We start from the raw sequence: 24,395 nt of genomic DNA, 5'->3' as shown, positions 1-24,395 counted from the left end.
CGAAGATGACGTCACTCAGGTCTTTGTTTTTGTTTTTTTGTTTTTTTGTTTTTTTGCCATCCGCGTTTATGAGTAATGCTCACTGAACTGTATTAATCCGACTATAAACGTTCATGGATACACACAGTTTTGTGTGTTGGTCCGTTATACTTCCGGATGGAAATGTTATGAGCTTCTTAGCCAAGCGCATGCTATCTATAGATAGTATGCAGATGACGTCACTCAGGCCTTTGTTATTGTTTTTGCCATCCGCGTTTGTGAGTTGTTCTCACTAAACTGTATTAACCAGAATATAAAAGTTCATGGTTACACAGAGTTTGTGTGTTGGTCCGTTATACTTCCGGATGGCAATGTTGTGAACTCCTTGGCCAAGCCCATTCGTCTATCTATACCGCCAAATGGGTGACTAGTTTTCACACGATTTTCTCGATCATATTATTATAAACATTTAAGTTTACACACAGATTTCTGTGTTGGTTCTATTGATCAAGCGGTAGAACAGTGGGTATTTTAAATAGACACATACTATCGATAGGAAAACATGTGTAGTTTGCAATGTTTATCAATTACTATTATTTTTTTTCACATTATGACGACTGTCCGAGAGGCGAGGCTATCTAAGTGTCAATAGGATTCAATAGTCGTAGCGTCACTTCCTTCCTAATGACGCATGGTAACTTAGTAACACTGGCTCTAAACTATCGGAACAATGGCGGACGTCCGTATGAAATATTTCTCCGACGAGCATAAAAGTGTATCCAGAGGAGAAAAACATTATAAATATGATCTTGTTTTGACTTTTATACATTCTGATCACAAGGCATATGAAAGGTTCTAGCCAGCTTGAAGAATAAAAAGTAATGATTTTCTTTGTTTAGAACCAAGATGGCCGCCGTTGCCGGGCGGCGTGACATCAGACTATTGAATCGTATTCCCTCATCCCCTCATGTGTGTCAAAATATTATGACAACTCCAGTCACAAATGGTGGGACTGATGGCTTCGGTGACAGGCAACCACAGGAGACCAAACACTGTGTTGTAAAATATCAAAAGCTGGTCGGTCGGTGACGAATTCAAAAGCGACATAATATGTCGTAATATCACATCTCAATAAAAGAGTGTAATAGTAAAAAGGTGCCCGTTAACAATTGAGTCGGTCAAATCTCTATCCAGATCCAAAAGGATAGTGCAAAGTCCTGTATGTAAAATAAATTTGAGAAGCACGGTTGTTCTCAATATTAGTTGGGTCGTGATCGGTATAACGTGAAGTAGTGTGGACGTCCATTGTCTGTTTTGTTCCCATAGGAAGCCTTTCCATTTTCACTCTTTCGTTAGTAGTGTCCACACTATACATCTTCACGAAAAATCAGAGCAACGCTGTGTCAAGATTACAGAGGAACAAACCCGAGACGGCAACAAGACAAGATTTGTTTGTGTGTGTGTGTGTGTGTCTGTGTGTGTTGTATTGTCTTTATATGTAACTGAATAGGTACGTTTTGTTTGCCAAAACTTTCATTTTTATTATTTTACATTTTCTTTATCTTTTAAGATAAAATTATAATTTAATTTAACCAGCAGACTTGTTTAATAATTTACAGCTATACTTTTGTGGGAACCTTTTGTAAAATCATTAGTCCGATTGTAGTTGAAAATATCTTTACATTTTAATGTCATAAAATCAGTGACACGCCCCTGCCCACTGTGGGAGACCGGGAACCCCACCCAATCTCCTCCCAGCTAGGGTATCCGGCCAGGGCCAGGACAAAACCAAGTAATCTCATTCAAAGACAAAGACAGAAAGCATGTTGGAAAACAGATACAGCGGGATAGAAGACACGGCAGGTAGACCCTTGCCCACTGTGGGAGGTCAGGAACCCCACCCAGACAAAGATAGAATGCGCAGAGAAAAGAACAACTGATTGGAGAATGCGGACATTGTCAAAAACCTTCATCAATCGTCTACAAAAGCCAAGAAATGTTAATCATGATCAATGGCCGGATGGGTGACGGTGATCGTGGAGAATTCTGATCCTGATTTTGCGTCCTTGGGTAAAAGTCTGAAAACAAAAGTGTGTATGAAACGGTAGTTCCATATAAAACAAGAAAGAAAATACAAGAAAAAAATAACACTTCCTTGGTTAAGACACCTAAACACCCGTTACGCCACTCGACTCGAGTGTGAATGAGTACCTGGCTATAGACAGTGACGAATATTGTAAGAAGATAAGAACAAAAAAAAATACGCATAACATGTGACTTGTAATAAGGTTCCATATGGCCTACTGGGGAAATAGATAAAAGAATTATGAAGCGCATTGAGCACGCACGGTTAATCCGTGGAAAGGCGCTATGTAAATGTTCATTATTGGTGTGGCTCAGCGGTAAGGTCTTGGCTTCATACCCAATTGGACTACCCGCCTGGTTGTGTGGCCTTGAGCAAGTCACCTCGCCCTAGCTCACTTTGCAGCGCTGCACTGCGGCTGACGCCTGGGTTATTCCAATCTTCCCTTTGAATAGACCCTAAAGACAAATTTCCTGTTGGGGACGAATACAGGGAATTTATTATTTGCTTATTTATTCAAAAATAAACAAAAACAAAAACAACCCCCCCCCCCCCCAAAAAAAAAAAAAATCCCCAACAAACAAACAATGACACAATTCAAATGTGAGGAATATCCCGTGGAAGAATATAAGTATTTTATTTGATCTAGTTTGAGTTGTTGTATTTGGAGATCACAGAGATGGTTATAAAATAACATGCAACAAAAATCAGCCATGTGCCGTGTGTGAATCGTGTGGAGTTCAACCTGATAAAACAATCAATATGTCTCCTATAGGGAAAGCGATTAGCGGAAGAGTAGCGTCCCTTGATTGGACGTCACCGGCGGAAAAGTTATTAGAGAGAGAACGTCATGATGATTGTGCGCAAGCGTCTCTCGTCCTCGCTTCCGGTGAAAGCGGCATGAGACACTTCACCGAAAGCGAGGACGAGAGAGACGCATCCGCAAAACCATTTTGACGTTCTCTCTGTAAGGTGACGTCCAATCAAGGGAACGCTACTCTTCCACTAATCTCATTCTCTAATGTTATATGGAATTAATTCGTCTGAAAAAGATCACAGGCCCGGCCACTTTGTGTTTGTTTTTAAGGGTTTTACGGCGCTTGCAACACATTTAGGTCATATAAGCGCCAATAAAAAGGAAGAAAATGGGATAGTAAAAACATTCTAGATGTACAATTAAAGCACCCAAGAGAATGTAAGACAAAGGGGAATTACTTTGAATAGGGAACAGATGTAGATTCCAAGAGCAAACTATCGGTGTACTTATTTTGATATCACCTAAAAGTCTCAACCAGACACCAGCACGAGTCCCCACTAAGAGGAATACACTCGAATGTTTACAAATCATATTTTAAGAATTAAAAAAATAACAGTACATAACGGAGAATAGAAATGATTTACAATGAAAAGAATATCTTCTCCCAAAACAATAACTATACATTCGACTGTTTCACTCCCAGCCAAGGACTCCGGCCAATGTCGGGACAAAACCAAGTAATCTCATTCTAAGGCAAAGACGGGAGGCAATTGGAAAACAGATAAAGGGGGATAATGGAAAAGTTTCATCTGTGGTCCATACATACCCACTGTGGGATGAGGACTGGCCAACAATAGAAGAGGATGGAAAAGTTTCATCGGTGGTCCATACCCACTGTGGGATGAGGACTGACCAATGACAGAAGAGGATGGAAAAGTTTCATCTGTGGTCCATACCCACTGTGGGATGAGGACTGGCCAACGACAGAAGAGGATGGAAAAGTTTCATCTGTGGTCCATACCCACTGTGGGATGAGGACTGGCCAACGACAGAAGAGGATGGAAAAGTTTCATCTGTGGTCCATACCCACTGTGGGGTGAGGACTGGCCAACGACAGAAGAGGATGGAAAAGTTTCATCGGTGGTCCATACCCACTGTGGGATGAGGACTGGCCAACGACAGAAGAGGATGGAAACGTTTCATTGGTGGTCCATACCCACTGTGGGATGAGAACTGGCCAACGACAGAAGAGGATGGAAAAGTTTCATCTGTGGTCCATACCCACTGTGGGATGAGGACTGGCCAACGACAGAAGAGGATGGAAAAGTTTCATCGGTGGTCCATACCCACTGTGGGATGAGGACTGGCCAACGACAGAAGAGGATGGAAAAGGTTCATCTGTGGTCCATGCCCACTGTGGGATGAGGACTGAAGACAAATTCAATGACTCCAAAATCAAGAAAATTGAGAAAAATTTTCTGAGATGCATTTTTCCCCGTGGTATTTTTCTATCTGTTTTGTACACCACCCTCAGATACACGAGGTTTCAGATTTAAAAAAAACAAACAAGGGAAACCGTGAATGCAACATCAAAGGCACTGTGGAAGATCCAAATTCATGGCCTAAAGATATAATATATTATATTAGTGGTTTGAGATTTAATCTACATCTGTTTGTTTACGAGGCGTTAAATACAATAATACTAAATGAGAAGCAAGAAGCTGAAAGAGTGACAAAGGCATTGAGATTGAGCTGATAAAAAATATATATAGACTATATAAAAATATTTCAAGTACAACTATATAAACATATGTATATATATATATATATAAATATATACATATTTATGAGTGTTGCTGGGTACTCGTAGGTACGAAAGTGCTCGATAATGATGGTTAGAGCTAATATAAAATATAAATGAGATAACTCACTTATATGTGGCCAAAACAATGTGGAAGAAAGCCACAGAAACATATGTTTTGGCCACATATAAGTGAGTTATCCCATTTATATTTTATATATATATATATATATATACATAATATATATATATATATATATATATATATATATATATATATATATATATATATATATATATATATATATATATATATATATATATATACTATCTTTTTTTATATATGTGGAAGGGCATGCACATGTGTAATAAAATAAGATGCTATTTTTAGCAGTCAAAGGGCAATTGCAATACGTATATCATTCCAGCACCAGGAGAAAAACAAACAAAAAAGAAGGAAAATGAAAGAGGAAAAAATAGTCAAACCACTGCAATGTGTACTTTGTCTTTAAGGGTTTTACAGCGCTTGCAACACATTTAGGTCATATCAGCGCCAGTAAAAAGGAAGAAAATGGGATATGTTATGTTTTTAAGTGTTTTACGGCGCTTGCAACACATTTCATTTAGGTTATATCAGCGCCAGTAAAAAGGAAGAAAATGGGATAGTAAAAAGTTCTAGAATTACAATTAAAGCACCCAAGAGAAAGTAAGACATAAGGGAACTGGTTCAAATAGGTTTGTTTGTTTGTTTTTAAGGGTTTTACGGCGCTTGCAACACATTTAGGTCATATCAGCGCCAGTAAAAAGGAAGAAAATGGAATAAAAAGTTCTAGAATTACAATTAAAGCACCTAAGAAAAGTAAGACAAAGGGGAACTGGTAACAAATAGGGATCAGATGCAGATTCCAAGAGCAATCCACCAATGCACTTAGTTTGAGATCACCTATAAGTCTCATTCGGACACAAGCACAAAATCCAACAAAGAGGAATACACTCAAATGCTTACATTATACATTAAAAATAACAAATATAATAATACATAACAGAGAGATGATTTACAAGGAAAAAAATATCATCTCCCAAAACAATAACTATGCATTTGACTGTTTCCCTCCCAGCTAGGACTCAGGTCAGGGACAGGACAAAACCAAGTAATCTCATTCCGAGACAAAGACAGAAAGCATGTTGGAAAACAGGTATAAGGGGATATGTTTTGTTTGTTTTTTGTTTTTAAGGGTTTTACGGCGCTTGCAACACATTTAGGTTATATCAGCGCCAGTAAAAAGGAAGAAAATGGATAGTAGAAAGTTCTAGAATTACAATTAAAGCATCAAAGAGAGAGTAAGACAAAGGGGAATTGAGAACAAATAGGGATCAGATGTAGATTCCAAGAGCATACCATCAATGTACTTAGCTTGAGATCACCTATAAGTCTCATCAGGACACAAGCACAAAATCCAACAAAGAGGAATACACTCAAATGCTTACATTATACATTCAAAATAATAAATAAAATAATACATAACAGAGAGATGATTTACAAGGAACAAAATATCATCTCTCAAAAAAATAACTATGCATTTAACTGTTTCCCTCCCAGCCAGGACTCGGGCCAGGGCCAGGACAAAACCAAGTAATCTCATTCCGAGACAAAGACAGAAAGCATGTTGGAAAACAGGTATAAGGGGATAGAAGACACAGCAAGTACCTCCCTGCCCACTATGGGAGGTCAGGAACCCCACCCAGAATTATGTTACAGCGACAGTATTTTTCAATGGTTAGCGATAAATAACAACCGTCAAATAAAATGGAAGCTACAATCTAATTAATGAAGACAGATCATGTGGACGTTTCGGGATTCCCCTTTGTCAACAAAACACAATGTCATTGTATAATAATAACAGTGTATTTTGCTGACAAAGGGGAAATCCAAAACGTCCACATTGTCTTTGCTAATGAAATAGAAGCCTCCATTCCATTTGACTTTTGTTATCTATTTCTTCGAGCTTCAATCAGAAACATTTGTATTACAATGGTCAGTGACAAAATTAAAAGAAAAACCTCTACCAAAAGAAATAAATAAGTGAATTATATGGAAACAGAAGAATATTCATCTGACCAGAAATAACAACACACAAAAATGTAAACATGGAAAGAGATGAATATTCAAATGACCAGAAATAACAACAAAAAAGTATATACGGAGAGAGATGAATATTCATATGACCAGAAATAACAACACAAAAAAAATGTAAATATCGAAAGAGATGAATATTCAAATGACCAAAAATAACAACAAAAAAGTATATACGGAGAGAGATGAATATTCAAATGACCAGAAATAACAACACAAAAAAAATGTAAATATCGAAAGAGATGAATATTCAAATGACCAAAAATAACAACAAAAAAGTAAATACGGAGAGAGATGAATATTTATATGACCAGAAATAACAACAACAAAAAGTAAATATGGAGAGAGATGAATATTCATCTGACCACAAACAACAACACAAAAAATGTAAATATGGAAAGAGATGAATATTCAAATGACCAGAAATAACAAAAAAAAAAAAGAAAATATGGAGAGAGATGAATATTTATACGACCAGAAATAACAAAAAAAAAAAAGTAAATATAGAAAGAGATGAATATTCATATAACCAAAAATGACCCAATTGGCATTCACGTTTGCCCAGGGTTCCACAAAAACTCAATGACAAAATACATAAGACGGTAAAATCTGACATGATGTGCTGGTTTGTGATCTATTTAAATTTGGTTCAATTTATGCCTTGGAATGTAAGGAGTGTCAGTCAGGTGTGAATGGGTGGCTGGGTCTGATGTAGGTCTCAATATTCTTTCCATCATTTCAACTAACATGACCAAAAGTGGGTAGCTGGTTTGTTTTTGTTTGTTTTTAAGGGTTTTACAGCGCTTGCAACACATTAAGGTCATATCAGCGCCAGTAAAAAGGAAGAAAATGGGATAGTAAAAAGTTCTAGAATTACAATTAAAGCACCCAATAAAAGGTAAGACAAAGAAATTGGTTCAAATAGGGAACAGATATAGATTCCAAGAGCACACAGTCAAAGTACTTATTCTGAGATCACCTAAAAGTCTCATCCAGACACAAGCACAGGTCCCAACTAAGAGGAATTGGGTCTGATGTAAGTCTCAATTTTCTTCCTGTCATTTCAACGAACATAACAATTTTACAAAAGTGGGTAGCTGGGTCTGACGTAAGTCTCAATTTTGTACTACCATTTCAACCAAGAGGCCAACGATACAAAACAAAAGTAGCAAATACTGAATGAATAATTCATGAATTACTTATTTACAACAAAGTCAGCAAAAATTCATCGAGACCAAAAAAAAAAAAAAAACAGCATAAAATTTCTAAAGGTCAGAGGGTCATACTTATTTCCATGCATGCATAAATTGATTTGTGCGGGTCTTCGCGCATGTCACGTTGCTCTAAGTTATCATACCGTGATTTTATCCCTTATAAAGGGAGATAATAAAATAGTCAAAAGATTAGATCATGCCTTTTACATGCAACCAAGCACAAAAATAAAGGAGGGGGGGGGGGGGGGGGGGGGGGGGGGGGGGACTAGTAGTTTAACAGGGAGAGAAACGAAATGCTTTGTCATTGAAAGACTGAATAAATTTATACATGGCATTTTAAATATATTTATACATTTTTGTTTTTAAGGGTTTTATGGCGCTGACCTGAGGAAATGTCAGACAAAAATAAATTGAGTGGTTTGTTTTTTGTTTTGTTTTTAAGGGTTTTACAGTGCTTGCGACACATTAAGGTCATATCAGCGCCAGTAAAACGGAAGAAAATGGAATGGTTAAAAGTTCTAGAATTACAATTAAAGCACTAAAGAAAAAGTAAGACAAAGGGGAACTGAGAACAAATAGGGATCAGATGTAGATTCCAAGAGCATACCACCAATGTACTTAGTTTGAAATCACCTACAAGTCTCATCCAGACACAAGCACAAAATCCAACAAAGAGGAACACACTCAAATGCTTACATTATACATTCAAAATAAAAATAATAATACATAACAGAGAGATGATTTACAAGGAAAAAAATATCATCTCCCAAAACAATAACTATGCATTTGACTGTTTCCCTCCCAGCTAGGACTCCGGCCAGAGCCAGGACAAAACCAAGTAATCTCATTCCAAGACAAAGACAAAAAGCATGTTGGAAAACAGATATAAGGGGATAGAAGACACAGTAGGTTCAAATAGGAAACAGATGCAGATTCCAAGAACACACTATCAGTGTACTTAGTTTGAGATCACCTAAAAGTCTCATCCAGACACAAGTACAAGATCCCACGAAAAGGTTTACATTTGAATGTTTACGAATAATCATATTCAAAACAATAAACGATAACATTACATAAGCCAGAGATGATTTACAAGGGAAAAAAAAAGTATCACCGTCCAAAACCAATACAAATATTATCCTCTCAGCAGAGGACTCCAGCTGAAGCCTGGACAAAACCAAGTAATCTCATTCTAAGCAGCTTGGAAAACAGATACAGGGAGCTAGATGAACAGCAAGAATGACACTTGGCTGCTCATACTGGGAGGTTAAAAGAACCCCCCCCCCCCCACCCCCATTATACACTGTAAGAAGCAATGAACAAATAAAAAAAGGATAGAAAAACAACTTTCCAAAAAAAAAAAAAATACCACAAACACGGAACATTTTGGGCTCAAAACCCTTAATCAGCTAATAACAAAAAACAATAAAGACATAAAATACATGACTTAAAATCCAGACAGACGACGGAAAGCATTAAGCACGTCTGGCGGATACAAGATGTGCCAGATAATTTCCTGTCATCTGTTTGTATTTTTTAAACGTAGTCCTTCAGAGCCAATCGGCCCATGGAGCCGGAGTTTATCCCGGTTTCTAAAGTGAGAAAAAGATGATAGCAATTGCTTGCTATCCTTTGGATAGGATGCTAGTCTATCGCAAAGTACTTTCCACCAAATCTAACAGACTCAGCTACACATTCACTGCTGGGTGGACAGGATCGATCTTGGTCCTTTTGCATGTGAAATGAGTGCTCTACCAACTGAGCTATCGGGACCCCCGTCTGGATACTAAGTATTGCATTAACGTTTTTATTGTTTTTGTTATTTCCTGAAGAGGGGTTTTGAGCACGAAACGTTCCGTGTTTGGTATTTTTCTTTCTTTTTGGAAGTTGTTTTTGTATCCATTTTTTTTTTTTTTTGTTCATTGCTTTTTACACTTCACAGTAAACAAGATTACGATCAAAATTCAACATATCAAGTGATTGTAAAGCAGTGCTTTAACAAAACAATGTGAGCTTAGCATTCGGGCTCGTACAGAGTGGATTCTAATTCTGAAAGTCGCTTTTTTTGTTCCTTTTTAAATAACATATCACTGTAAAAAGTAATAAACAAAAATAAACAGAACAGCTTCAAACAAAGAACAAAATACCAAAAAATGGAACGTTTCAGGCTCAAAACCCTTCTTCAGCCAACAACAAAAAACAATAAAGACATAAATACATGTCGTCTATCTGGAATTTAACCCCCGATCCTCGACCGCTGTATAAACGTAACATACCATTCCCAACTGACTTACGCCGCAGTCGTTTAAGTGTAACACACCTTTTCCAAGTGACACGGGCATCAGTTGTAACACACCCGACCTTGATTCAGTAAAAATTCCATTGTGTTCTTTATGAAATAAAAGCCGAAGTTTGATTGGTTGATATTATTAGTTTCAGCCAATCAGCAAACAGTTTATTTAAGCTGTTTGGGTTGAGTATGAAGCTAGTTTTTGACGTAAGAAATGACGCGATCAAACCCGAGTGACGCTATATGTTAGCTACGTCATTCAAACTTGCTAGGCAAGTACTGGGAACCGGTCGTTATTTCCGGTTGACCCCAATGCGGTACTAGAGTTAGTAACGTATTTATGTCTGTATCGTTTTTCGTTCCTGAGCTGTTAGATCCGGCAGAAAGTACTGTGATAAACTAGCATCTTATTCCAACGGTAACAGGCAATTGTTATCATCCGTTTCACACTAGATAAACTCTGGCTCCCTGGGCCTAATGGTTCTGATAGACGACAGAATGAGAATCCACTCTTTTTGCAACTTGACACAGAACATGTCGTTCCGTGTCCTGACCCGAATAATACTGTAAATTTCTAATGCTTTTGGTGTCAAAGTATAAAAATATCAAACCATTGTAAAGTATAAAACACATCATAACAATATATTACAATATTACAAATTCAAATTTTTTAAAAGTACGTTCCACTGGGCATGAAGAAATATAGATAATCCATCTAACAAACACCTGATGTCAACAAAAATCACCCATGTTGTTTGAAATGAGCAAATTGGGGGTTAATAATCTTGTCCAAGGAAAAAAACAAAAAACAAAACAAAACAAAAGTGCCTAAGTGGGGCTCAAACCTGACACCTTCCGGGCCACAGTGCAATGCCTTAACATCTTGGCCACCTCGCTATTAATTCATTTGATTGACCAAGCCTCTCAAAACAGTTTTATACCAATACCTCCATCACCAGATCGACTAGAGGGCACAGATATCGAACGACGATCCCCTCCCTCCCCCCCCCCCCATCAAAATCAAACTATGAAATCGTGGGCGACAGATTAAAGGACAGCCTTCATATGTCTACAGACCTGCCAAATTGAAAACTTCAAAATTTAGTCATTTTTATGTCAATTTTTCTACTACTACCATTGCTCTATGTCAGGATGATTAAGGTGTTGAAAATTACTTGATGTAGGAATGGTTTGTAAGCAACACTATTGAATATCAACATCAAGTAATAAACAGAAATGAATATGAGCTGCAAAAAATAACTAATTACCAAACATGGAACATTTTGGGCTCAAAACACTTCTTCAGCCTTCATTGTTGTAGATTATTTGTCTACAGTCTAAGTCTTTCAGCCGCTTAGTATTCACCTTGAATCAGGTTTTAAAATCCCAGGTTTGACTGCAGAAAGAAACAAGTCGATAAATCATATTAGACTTTCCTTGGGAGCGGAGGTCGAGGTGGGGGAGCTGGTTTGTTCGAGTCCAAAGTTCTGTCAGGAGATTTTCTAGGAGCAGGGACAGGTGGGCGGTTTGGTTTAGAGGTTGTTGTCGTTGACGTGGTTGTCACCCTGGGTTGCTCAACTTGCCAGGTATTTTGCGAGTCACAGAGATTAACTCTGGACTTATCTTTCGAGTTTGCCAAATTGGATAAATTTGGATGAGACTGGGTCAACATTCTTTGCGGAGGGACTAAATTGTTCAATTCTTCTTGAGATTTACTGCCGTAGTTTACTTTAAAGGGCTTCAGCTTATTAGCTATTGGCAGCTGATGGGGACTGGTTCGGCCTGTATTTGTTCCAGAATTGAATTTGTCATTCTTATTTCCTGAATTGTTGTTCAGTTTCCCTCTTAAAGCTTCGTGTATTTTCTGAAATTCTAAACACATCTGTGAGGAGAGTGGTGGCTTCACGTTAATGTTGTTATTATTATTATTATTATTGCTATCATTTTTATTATTATTATTATTATTATGATTATCATTGCTTTTACTGGCAACCACATTTGTGTTTACATTCTCCCGAGGTCGGGCAACAGGTCGTTTTGGAACAGTCGGTTTGCTGCCAGTTGGTTTTTTATCCAAGACAGGCGTAGACACCGAAAGACGAGCGTAGCTTGAAAATGAGTCACCTATGTCCTGGTCTACATGACTGTAATCGCATTCCCCAGCACTTTGTCTTTTTTGGAAAGGCTGATGCTGATGATGATGCTGATGATGGTGATGGTGACCAGATGCTTTTGGTACGGCCAATGATGAGGCCCCAGAGTATGATGAATCTGTTTCGTCTGTGTCTATACCACTTTCCAATAAATCGCCTACACTGCGACATCTGCCAAGACGGGGTGGGGGTCTGGACGGGGGTATGATTGTCTTTCCCGAGAGGGTGCGAGCAGATGCAAGATGGGACATTGACATTGATAGAGAACTTTTGACACCACTAGCCACATTCTGAAAATGAACAGGGAAAGTGGACAGTAAGGAAACGAGGGTTGAAATTGAAAAGCACCTATCTTTGGATCTAATCTTTTTATTGATTTTTTTGAGTGATATATATGATATATATATATATATATATACTATATATATATATATATATATATATATATTTCTGCCTTGGTATAAGTACTTCCAAGGACTTTTGGTGGACAGGGGCGCTATAGAAATTATGCATTATTATTATTATCATTATTATTATTATTATTATTATTATTATTATTATTATTATTATTATTATTATTATTATTATTATGGTATTTAAAACCATTTCTGTAGTCTCTGATTTCATAATGGTAATTCTGGTTTACTTTCCAGTGAAATTATAAAATTTACAAAAGCATTCAATAGCCAAAAAAAATTTCTTAAAAAGAAAAAAAAAGCAACATCAAAATGACAAAAGCAACATCAACAACAATCATCAAAATTATCAACAACATCAACATTACCACCAACAACATCAACATAATCAAAAACAACAACTGCAACAATATCAACAACAATAACAACAAAAACAACAACATCAACAACAATAACAACATCAACAAGAACAATAATCCCTGCAGCTTTTCAATGACACAGGCTTGATAACGGCGACATACCGCTTTAAATTCATGGCTGGGAGACATTTTTTTAAAAAAGAGCTTTTATATAGCGCAATAGCCACTAAATGTGCTCAAAGTGCTTTACAAAGGGACCCTGGTCAACAGCAACATTTAACATGTAGGACGGGACATGACGCCTGTTAGGCGATATTACAATTTTTTCGGACAGAGACAACGCTGTTAACGGCCAGGTACTCATTTTACACCAGAGTACGGTGAGAGAATGTGAGTAAAGAGCCTTCTGCAAGGACTCAACTATGCGCCGAGCGCGAGGCTCGAACCCTGGACCTTCCGATCCGAAAGCGAGTGTCATACCACAAGACCACATATCCGCATTTAATTCCCCCTACCTTTCTTGTCGTGTCCTCTTTCATTCCCTTGGATTCAGCGTATAGAATGTCAGACTCTTGAACAGACGAAATCACCTGAAATTTCCATCATCAAACGTAGATCAAATATTATACAAATCTTACATAGTCTTGATAGCATCTATAAATAGCATATTCGTACCATTTTTAATAGGCTCAAGGCGTTTTATGATAGCAATTGAAGGCCTGTAAACTAAATTCTAAACTGAGCTTTTATATAGCGCAACATCCATTAAATGTGCTCAAAGCGCTTTATAAGGGGTCCCTGGCCAAAAGCAACATTTAACATTTAGGACGGGACATGATGCCTGTTAAAAGATATTACAATTTTTTTTCGAACAGATACAAGGCTGTTAAGGGCCAGGTACTCATTTTATACCCGAGTACGGTGTGAAAATGTGAGTAAAGAGCCTTTTCCAAGGACTCAACTATGTGCTGAGCGAGGTTCGAACCCAAGACCTGATTCGAAAGCGAGTGTCATACCACAAGACCACATAGCCACTAAAAGTATTTAAGTCACATTTGCACACGAAGGCTGAAGAAGGGATTTGAGCTTGAAACATTCTGTGTTTGAAATTTTGTTCTTATTCAAAGCTCTTATATACATTTTTGTTAATCACTTCATGATGATGACAAAAGAGTAACAAGCAATCTTTTTGTTTGGTAACCTTTCACGATTCTATGAATTTTAAAAGTGGTGGCATCTGAAATGAAGAGAAGTTCTCAGAACCAATAGGCCCTCGAAGCTGAAGTCTATCCCAGTTTCAATAGCGTGAAACGGACAATAGCAATTGCTTGCAAGCCTTTTGATATCCGCTAGTCTTTCACAAAGTACTTTCCACCAAATCTAACAAACCCAAGTTGCTCAATCACCGAAGTGGATTGTCAGTGACAAAATCTCGACTGCACATGGGGATGAATATCTGTTGTCCCTTTGCATGTGAAACGAGCCTTAGTTCATAAAAAAAAAAAGTTCAAAAATAGTAAAATCGCCTATTATTCCAGTCTTTGTGGAGATACAAAAATAGTAAAATCGCCTATTCTTCCAGTCTTTGTGAGATACAAAAATAGTAAAATCGCCTATTATTCCAGTCTTTGTGGAGATACATTGAAAAAGACTACAGAGAATTTTGATTTTTTTTTTTTCAAATAACTCTGGCTTGTGGCTCCACAGCACTCCACAAAAAAAAAAAAAAAAAAACACAACCTGTAAAATGTCCAATTTAGTGAGAGAGCTAATGCCTCATTTACTCCAGTCTTTCATTGAAGATACATCAAAGATGAGACAAAAGATTTTTTTTCTTAAAATAAATAAATAAATAAATAAACTCGTGACTCTGCAGAACTCTAAAATAATTCCAAATGTAAATTTAAATAAATGAATAAAAATAAAATAAAATAAAATAAAATAAAATAAAACTCCCTTTATTCATCCCATAAGGGAAATTTGTCTCTAGGGTCTATTTCAAGGGAGAACTGGAATAAATTAAATTAAATTTAAATTGAGTTTTTTTATATAGCGCAATATCCACTAAATGTGCTCAAAGCGCTTTACAAGGGGTCCCTGGTCAACAGCAACATTTAACATGTAGGACGGGACATAACGCCAATTAGGTGATATTACAATTTTTCGGACAAAGACAACGCTGTTAACGGCCAGGTACTCATTTTACACCTGAGTATGGTGAGAGAATGTGAGTAAAGAGTCTTTTCCAAGGACTCAACTGTGCGCCGAGCACGAGGCTCGAACCAAGGACCTTCGGATCCGAAAGCGAGTGTCATATCACTAGACCACATAGGCGCACATAACCCAGGCATCAGCCACAGTGCAGCGTCGCAAATTGAGCTATGGGCGAGGTGACTTGCTCAAGGCCACACAGCACAGCGGTGTGTGATCGAACTCGGTACCTTTCGGGTACGAAGTATAGACCATGAGGCTGAGCACGCTGACCCTCCATTGACCAATTTGGTGAGACAGCGTTCGTTACCTTTGCTTTCCCAAGGAAGTCTTCCTTCTTCAGGTTGGCCACCATCTTCTTGGGCGGGTAAAATATAAAATCCAGGAAAGATGTCTGGATGGGAGATGGCATAGTCTGGAAGAGGAGAGGGAAACAAAAATTATGTCCTTCCTTGTTTAATCTGACTAGATCATAGATTTATAGCTTACAAGAAGAGATGTTCAACAACACTCATTCAATCTGACTAGATCATAGATTTATAGCTTACAAGAAAAGATGTTCAACAACACTCATTCAATCTGACTAGATCATAGATTTATAGCTTACAAGAAGAGATGTTCAACAACACTCATTCAATCTGACTAGATCATAGATTTATAGCTTACAAGAAAAGATGTTCAACAACACTCATTCAATCTGACTAGATCATAGATTTATAGCTTACAAAGAGATGCTCAACAATTTTTTTTGTGAAGATACAATAAAATGCTTCTTTCTTTTTTATACAATGGCGGTGCTCTTATGTGCTTGATGTATTATTAGCGAGTGTCATACCACTAGACCACATAGCCAAATGAATAGCAAAAATAACAGGTTATACAATGCTCATCATGTATAAAATATTCACAAATGTTGCCAGATGGATGTAACAAATCTATCACTGCCAATTAGGCTTAATTGATTCATTCTATCTAAACCACAAATCAATGCTTTTTTTTAAAAATGATAAAAATACATGCAAAAATGAGCTTTCAATGAAAACTACGATATTAAGATCGATATGGATTACATAGCAATTATATTATTACATTCTGATATGGAATTCACTAAATACATTAACAGGTTTTTGTATCCAAAAACACGAAGATCATTCTGTTTACTATTTTAAATCTGCAAGATGATAAAAGAGATAAAATGGATAAATAATAAAAGTGAAGAATCATGATACAAAGGTCCAGGGTTTGAGTCCTGCTCTGAGTGGCGGCGCTAGTTGAGTTCTTGGAAAAGACTCTTTACTGAGATTTCCTCTCTGTACTCGGGTGTAAAATGAGGACCTGGCTGTTAACAGTGTTGTTTCTGTCTGAAAAAATTGTATTATCGCCTAACAGATGATATGTCTCGTCCTAAGTTTTAAGCATTGCTGTAGGCTAGGGACCTCTTGTAAAACACTTTGAGCACGTTTAGTGGATATTGCGCTATATAAATGCTAAATTTTAAAAATATTTTAATATTTTGAATTGAAGAGAAAATAGGGGAGTTAAAATTTAAAAGTATGCTATCTAGTAAACCATGTAAAGCGCTTTGAGCACGTTTAGTGGATATTGTGCTATATAAAAGCTCAATTATTATTGTTATTATTATTATTATTATTATTATTATTATTATTATTATTATTATTATTATTATTATTATTAGTATATATTATCTCTCTACACTTCAACAGTCAACAGCAGGACTCGAACCCAGAGTGCAATACCTTATCCGTGCAATGATCTGGGCCCCTTCATGATCCGTATCAAAATATCATAAACAAATGAAAACAATGAGAAAAGAAAATGACTCACCATTTCAGCATGATGACGACACGACCGAGAAAACCCATCGACCTGGAGTCAAAAAATAGAAAAAGAAAAAATGACACAAAACTCACAATTAACTCATTCAATCCTAGAGATTTTTGCTACTTGTCAAAATTGGAACAAAAATAATTAAAATTGAGCATGTACATAGATAGTTTTATTCAACTATCATTAACATGTTAAAACTAAAAACATTAGCTTTGATACTATGCCTATAATTTGTCTCATATAAATGTAATAAATAGGCATGGGGTAAAAGTAACCAGGGTAAACTACGGATATAGTCGGTGTTAGGGTTGAGTGAGTTAATAAATAAAAAAGTTTGCTCAAAGATGTCTGGATGTCAATTGGATTTGACGGATAATGCTTTCAATATTTTTATGTTATTTCAGCTGTTGTAAAAGAAGTCGTAACTAGTCCTCCAGAGCTATGGAGCCGGAGTTTCTCCTGGTTGCTATAAAGTGAAATGAACAATAGCAAATGCCTGCTGCCTGCAAATGCCTGCTTTGGATAGAATGCTAATCTTTTATTATTAATTATTATTATTATTATTATTATTATTATTATTATTATTATTATTATTATTATTATTATTATTATTATTATTATTAATATTATTATTATTAGCATCATCATCTGAAGGCCAGACACTACTTTAAGCGACACATAGTTGAGTCCTTGGAAAAAGCTCTTTACTCACATTCCTTCACCATACTCAGGTGTAAAATGAGTACCTGGATGTTGGCAGCGTTGTGTCTGTCAGAAAAAAATTTGTAATATCGCCTAACAAGTGTCACGTCTTGTTCAACAAATTACGTGTTGCTGCTGGTCAGGAACCCTTTGTAAAGTGATTTGAGCATGTTTAGTGGAAAGTGCGCTATATAAAAGCTCAAGTTTTTTTTGTGTTTTCTTTTTGTTTGTTTACAACTTCACAAATTTTCACAAGATCACATCATAAAAATGCCTACCATCTTAGTTTGCAAGATGACCTTTGCCCCCAGTTGACGATAGTCGATGCCCTCCGCTGGTATCATGGATTTGGCCAAATCAAAGTCTCTTTCGGCAGAGGAAAAGCTGTGGAGAACAGAAAATCGTTTAAAATGATGATCTATCTTTTGGACAAATTCAAAATTAGATAGTAGAGACCTCATTTCCTTCATTGGGCCGTCCCGATAACCCAGTTGGTAGAGTACTCGCTTCACACGCAAAGGGACCAAGATCGATACCGGGTGACGTCGAGATTTTTTTTTTCTAATCCCCGTCTAGCCAGCAGTGATTGGGTAGCTGATTCTGTTAGACCTGTCAGAAAGTACTTTGCGATAGACTAGCATCTATCCAAAGGATAGCAAGAAATTGCTATTGTCCGTTTCACGCCACAGAAACCTGGAAAAACTCCATGGGTCTGATGGCTATGAAGGACTAATGCTATTCTTTCCCCCCATTGCACGAACACCACCCAAAATGAACCACACTGCATACCTGCCTACTTGAAAATTTCAAATTCAGTAAGAAATACAAAATTCATCAGTAATTAATGGTCAAATTTCAGTAATATTAAAGCAAACAAAAATAATGATAGATACACCCATTTATATATGTAAAATAAACTTACCATGTTATATAGGCCTATTACTATGTGGGTCAAGCCTCAATCAACGTCCATTTTCCACAGCATGGCAAAATATTCATAAGAAATCAAGTCCATTGAATAAGTAAAAACTACATCTGCTACAAATTCTACACATTATAAATATTAACACCATTTACAGTTCTGCAAACAAAATATTTATACACACTATATTAATAAATAAATTATTATTTTTTAATTTAACGTTGTGACCATTTGTATCAGTAATATTTCTTCTATTTCCGTAAGTCTGTGATTGTCCTTACACTTCCGTAACAATTACGGACGTTCCATAATAATAGGCAGGTATGACACTGTCCATACAGATTATATAGAATCATCTCCTTTCCCCCATGAAGTCATATTTACTCATTGTCTCATTAAGTCATCTGAGTCCAGAGTCATTCGGCCCATGGAGCCGGAGTTTATCCCTGATTCTATAGCATGAAACGGACAATAGCAATTGCTTGCTATCCTTTGGATAGGACGCTAGTCTATCACAAAGTACTTTCCACCAAATCTAACAAGACTCGGCTACCCATTCACTGCTGGGTGGACAGGAGGGTCTGAAAAAAATATTGACTACACCCAGGATCGATCTCAGTCCCCTTGTGTGTGAAGCGAGTGCTATACCAACTTTCCGATTATAAATCTACCACAATACCAAACGACTTAAACTCACTTCCGTTTACAAAATGGAGGACAGGAATTTCACGTACATCACCGAAAGAACCGAAAAGGCATGGTAGGCTAACATGGGTTCTAGGCCTGGGTCTGGGTCTACAGTCAGGCTACTGCACGATAATGCGGGAGATTGGTGTGACGGGCGGGAGCGCGGGAGATGAACTAAAAATGCGGGAGTCTCCTGCAATTTCTGGTAGGATTGGCAGCTATGCTCAAAGCGTATTACATTATGAGAAATCATACGGCTTGGCAATTCTGGAAAATGCCAGGCAGTGAACGAAATGTAAATAATGACTAAAACACTCCAGATGATTGTGAGATAAGAGGGTGGTGTTGCTAGGTGGATACTAAGGAAACACGTATCATCCACATCATTTCATTTTGTGAATCAAAGAAGGCAAAGAAGTTGTGACGTCACATCTTCTACTCTTCCAGTTCCAAAATCATTGGAAGTGTGCATGTAACCAGTCCTTCGGAGGACACAAAATGAATAGGTTACATATTGAATCATAAGGTGGCATGACTATTTTAGTAACAGGATGTATCAGCAGATTTTTTAGGATAACTTGACGTAAAAGAGCAAAGATGGATGATGTGCGAGATTGACTACCAGCATATATTTAGACTAGAAAAAAATATGCCATCACTGTGAAACCAGAAAATCGATTAAACAAGGTATGTATCCAGTCCTCCTGAAGAGTGGTTTAACACTTTCAATGAGATTGGAACCACTTTTTTTTACATCACACTTTTCGTTCTCTATTGAAGATTTTTCTCTACTTTTATTATTATTGTTCATTTATTTACTTCAACAGCAGCGCTACAATGAACAATTTGCACTCAGGATAAAAACAAAATCACCTTCTTATTTTGTAGAAGCAGACGCCCCGCTGGAAGTAAGAAATGGCCAGATACTTGTCTTGCTCCAGACTGGATGTGAAGTACTGGAATGGATACAATGGAAATTGTTTAAAAACCTGCATTATCTTTGGATGAAAACTGCAGCTATGTGGTCTTGTAGTATGACTCTCGCTTTCGGATCGGAAGGTCCTGGGTTCGAGCCTCACTCGGCGCATAGATGAGTCCTTGGAAAAGGCTCTTTACTCACATTCTCTTACCATAAACAGGTGTAAAATGAATGCCCAGCGGTTCACAGCATTGTCTCTGTCTGAAAAAATTGTAATATCGCCTCAACAGATGCCATGTCTTGTTCTACATGTTAAATTTGCTGTTGGTCAGGGAGACCTTGTAAAGCGCTTTAAGCATGTTTAGTGGATATTGTGCTATCTATATAAAAGCTCAAGTGGTTGGGGGGGGGGGGGGGGGGGGGGGGGAAGGGAGGGGTTCTCTATTAAAATTACTGATGAACCAAATCATAAATTCTTATGACACAGAATTCATTTTGAATAATTTGAAAAAAAAAGAAAGCTATAACATCAAATAACAGTCGGTTCTAAATGCTAAAAATGTAAAAACTTTTTTTTTTTTTAATTTATCCATTTACTTGTTTAGGAGTGGGGAATGTTTGTTTGTGATATTTACCTCTATGGCATCTGTATACAGCTCCATTTTCATGGAAATGCATCCAAAGTTGTACACAATTTTTGCCGATGGATTCTGTATCTGCATCAATCGCTGCATGGCTTCTTTGAGGCGATTTTCTTCCAATAGACAGGTGGCGCCGTGCCATTTTGTAATTGTATCTTTCAACGTCATGATGATAATGAAGCAATGTCATTGGTTGAGACTACAACAAAACCTTGAAAAATAAGTATGAAGGAATGTGCAGAATGTAATAATAATAATTAATAATAATTGAGCTTTATATATAGCGCAATATCCACTAAATGTGCTCAAAGCGCTTTACAAGGGGTCCCGAGTCAACAGCAACATTTAACATGCAAGACGGGACATGACGCCTGTTAGGCGATATTACAATTTTTCGGACAAAGACAATGCTGTTAACGGCCAGGTACTCATTTTACACCTGAGTATGGTGAGAGAATGTGAGTAAAGAGCCTTTTCCAAGGACTCAACTATGCGCCGAGCACGAGGCTCGAACCCAGGACCTTCCGATTCGAAAGCGAGTGTCATACCACTAGACCACATAGCCACACTTATAATAATATATTCGTAGTAATATTATTAGTCAATTGCAAAGTATATATGAAGAGTGGTTTTCGAAAACTCCCTAATTCTATTTTTCCCATTTTGAGATATTAAGGATTATTTCCCTTATAATTTCTCATTCAGCTATTATTTTATCATATTTAAACTTCGTCTCAGTGAGACGAACACGTAGATGTACTCGTTTGATTCAAAGAGTTTAAAACACAAATTTCGTTTTTAGATTGCGTGTCCAGCCTTACTAAGTAATTCAAGAGCGTTGAGACAGTGATGCAACCATTACATACAAAACCTCGTGGTCCAGGCCACAGGGCTTTTGGTGCTACACAACCACTTGTCACTTTCAGTCAACCACGTCCTTTGAAGGTGCACTGCCTTTACGAAGGCTCTCAAACGATATGCAGCATCGGTACTTCCGAGATCTCGATTATGGCGACGAGATGTGACGTAAGAAGGCTAGATCTGGGTAACTTTTTTCTTGTATCTCGTCGATCGGTACGATTCCATTAAGAGTCTAAGTCTAATGCTTCGGTAACCCAATTATGCCATTGATTCAACACAACAGACACCAAATCAGACTCTTGCTCCATAGATCACATCATAAGAATCTGAAGTACGTTTTTCCATGTCATGGAAATCTGATTAAGTCCCCCAAATCCCAGACGCGTTATGAATGGTGCCCCAAGTACAAGGTGAATGAAATCCCTGCAACCCTTGCATGTAGATCCTTAACTAAGGAGAGGAAATATGATTCTTTGGGGTGGAACTGCTGGGTCTCTGTACCAATAGAGGAGACATTGGGAGGCAGCCAAAAGACACCACTACAGTTACAGTCTACAGTAACCCTTGGTCTTTGCCGTAGGCTCATTTTATCAGCGGCAGTTGTCCTCAAGTCTCAATGTGATACCATATTTGAGGGTTTTTTTTTCTTTTTGTCATTGTCATCATTTAGTTTTTGGTAAGAGTAAGAAAACTGTCGTGTGCAGCAAAGACGGAAAGTAAGGAAAAAGTATTATTTTACCGAAGTGAAAAGTACTAAAAAGCCTTGGTAGACAATTAGACTTAAGCCTAAGCAGTGTCTAAGTAATTGGGGAAACTGAAAAGGGTGGGATGTGTCACAACCACAGTGACAGTGACGACAGGGAGTCACAGCAGTGTGTGGAGAGAAATTTGATAAATTCAAGATATTTAAAGATCTCAATCTACTGATAGTGATAGTCCTAGTAGATAGTAGCCCATTTTATACCTCAAAATTTCCACCGTCAAAATCTTAAGAGCTCTCATTTTCATCTATTCAACTCAAGTAAGCTCTGTTTTCACAAGGCCATAAACACACAGTGACTTATCATATATCAATGATAATGGTCTGAACCAGCTCAACTCGACTAAATTATTTGTTTTGTAAATTGAGACAATGTAAACATTACTTTGGCTTTTTCTATTTCCCCTCAAAATGTGGGAGGTTCCGTTACACATCTACTTCCGGTTTATTTGTTACCACAGGTTATCAACGTTTATCTTTAGCCTATCTTTATCATCATTACATTTGGATAGATTTCTGTAAAGCGTGGTTTGTGACATCTGTGGATATTAACAGGTTTCATTTTTCTGGAACCCGAAGTCAGTATGGCTTCAGACGTGTTGTTTGAAAGCCCTAAAATGTTTGGAGAGTTTGATCCTAATGGAGAAATCTTCATGTCGGGAGGAGTCATGGGTAAGTTACCGACTGCTACTGCTCTTTGTTTACCTATCTTACTAGACGTCTATCTATCATCATCAATCATTTTCTTCAATTTTTTCTTGAGTTAGTGTTGAGTTCGATTTGTTGTTTACCCCTCAGCCTCAACCGACAAGATCAAAATTATTAAACTCTCTTTCTCGCTCAAATCTTATACAGTACAGTCACCACAGTCAGTCAGCCATAGCTTTAACTTTAACTTTACGGTTTACGAATCACAATCACGGGTTTACGGTTTACGAATCACGAATACATCAATGAATCAATGAATGTTGATGAAAATAAAAACTAAGACTAAACTTAAACAATTGCCTATGAAGTTGAGATGGAGGGCAACCAAAATAATAATAAGAACAAAAAAAAGAACAAATGGTTGATGCCTGCTTCTGCCTAACCTCACCTTGGCCTTGACTTGACCATTAGGAGAAGATTTTGTGTCTGTTGTTATGATTGTTGTTATACAATCGAATAACGAGTAATTTTCTTATTGAGTTTGAGTTTATTTAGTTTGTTCACCGTCACGTCCTTCCCGCATAACTATGACTTTGACTTTGACGTCATTTCTGTTCAGTTCAGAAATAAAAGCTTGCTGTCACGTTCACTCTCGCCCTTCACATTACATTGCTGCTCAAGACACCTCCTCATCAGTATCAGTGAGACTTTGAAGTTAAATATCATCTTTTTAAAAAATAACTTTAACCCATGGGCAATGGATTACCTCGACAGACGTTAGAAATATAGATAGTAATAAATCGTTATTGTCCACAAAATTAAAAATTTTCAGTGATTTTACATTCCAAATGCTTATTTTTTCAATATCACTATTTGCAGTAGTAGACCTGCTCTCCTGACCTGAAAATTAGTTTTTGTACCCTCACTACACACATCACTGTAATTTCTGTTCAAAATGGCATGTTGTCGAAGGCTGCCTCTATTATTCTCATCCCCCCCCCCCCCCCCCC

General features: G+C 37.3%; 2 protein-coding genes across 2 annotated transcripts in view; one reads left to right on the top strand and one right to left on the bottom strand.

Annotated features, from left to right (window-relative positions):
* Positions 1–9,835: 9,835 nt before the first annotated feature.
* Positions 9,836–23,143, bottom strand: LOC144979494 (uncharacterized). The gene is made up of 8 exons (XM_078926175.1): positions 22,942–23,143; positions 21,111–21,327; positions 20,430–20,512; positions 18,226–18,331; positions 17,243–17,284; positions 15,708–15,812; positions 13,702–13,776; positions 9,836–12,701 (listed from the first exon to the last, which is right to left on the bottom strand). Exons 2-8 carry the CDS (start codon positions 21,282–21,284, stop codon positions 11,685–11,687), a joined length of 1,602 nt encoding a protein of 533 aa, XP_078782301.1. The 5' UTR covers positions 21,285–21,327; positions 22,942–23,143; the 3' UTR covers positions 9,836–11,684.
* LOC144979493 (uncharacterized) overlaps positions 23,126–24,395 on the top strand; it is a 63,879-nt gene continuing 62,609 nt past the window's right edge. Inside the window, exon 1 of the mRNA XM_078926174.1 lies at positions 23,126–23,409. Within this exon, the coding sequence (XP_078782300.1) occupies positions 23,322–23,409 (88 nt within the window). The 5' untranslated portion in view covers positions 23,126–23,321. The remainder of the gene's footprint in view (positions 23,410–24,395) is intronic.

This window comes from Berghia stephanieae, chromosome 9, assembly GCF_034508935.2.
Source record: "Berghia stephanieae isolate SIO BIC M18660-M18661 chromosome 9, UCSD_Bste_1.3, whole genome shotgun sequence".
Classification (NCBI taxonomy): Eukaryota; Metazoa; Mollusca; class Gastropoda; order Nudibranchia; family Aeolidiidae; genus Berghia; species Berghia stephanieae.
The sequence above is the reverse complement of the archived record's forward strand: the minus strand, read 5'-3'. Positions and strand labels throughout refer to the sequence as shown.

What these genes read in the sequence shown, in the direction of transcription:
- LOC144979494 (XM_078926175.1), bottom strand. Translation starts at nt 21,284, where the DNA reads ATGACGTTGAAAGATACAATTACAAAATGGCACGGCGCCACCTGTCTA. An exon ending in TGCTTCTACAAAATAAGAAG is followed by an intron (nt 18,332 to 20,429) that starts GTGATTTTGTTT and finishes TGTTCTCCACAG; the next exon opens with CTTTTCCTCTGCCGAAAGAG. An exon ending in GTCGTCATCATGCTGAAATG is followed by an intron (nt 15,813 to 17,242) that starts GTGAGTCATTTT and finishes CTCCTCTTCCAG; the next exon opens with ACTATGCCATCTCCCATCCA.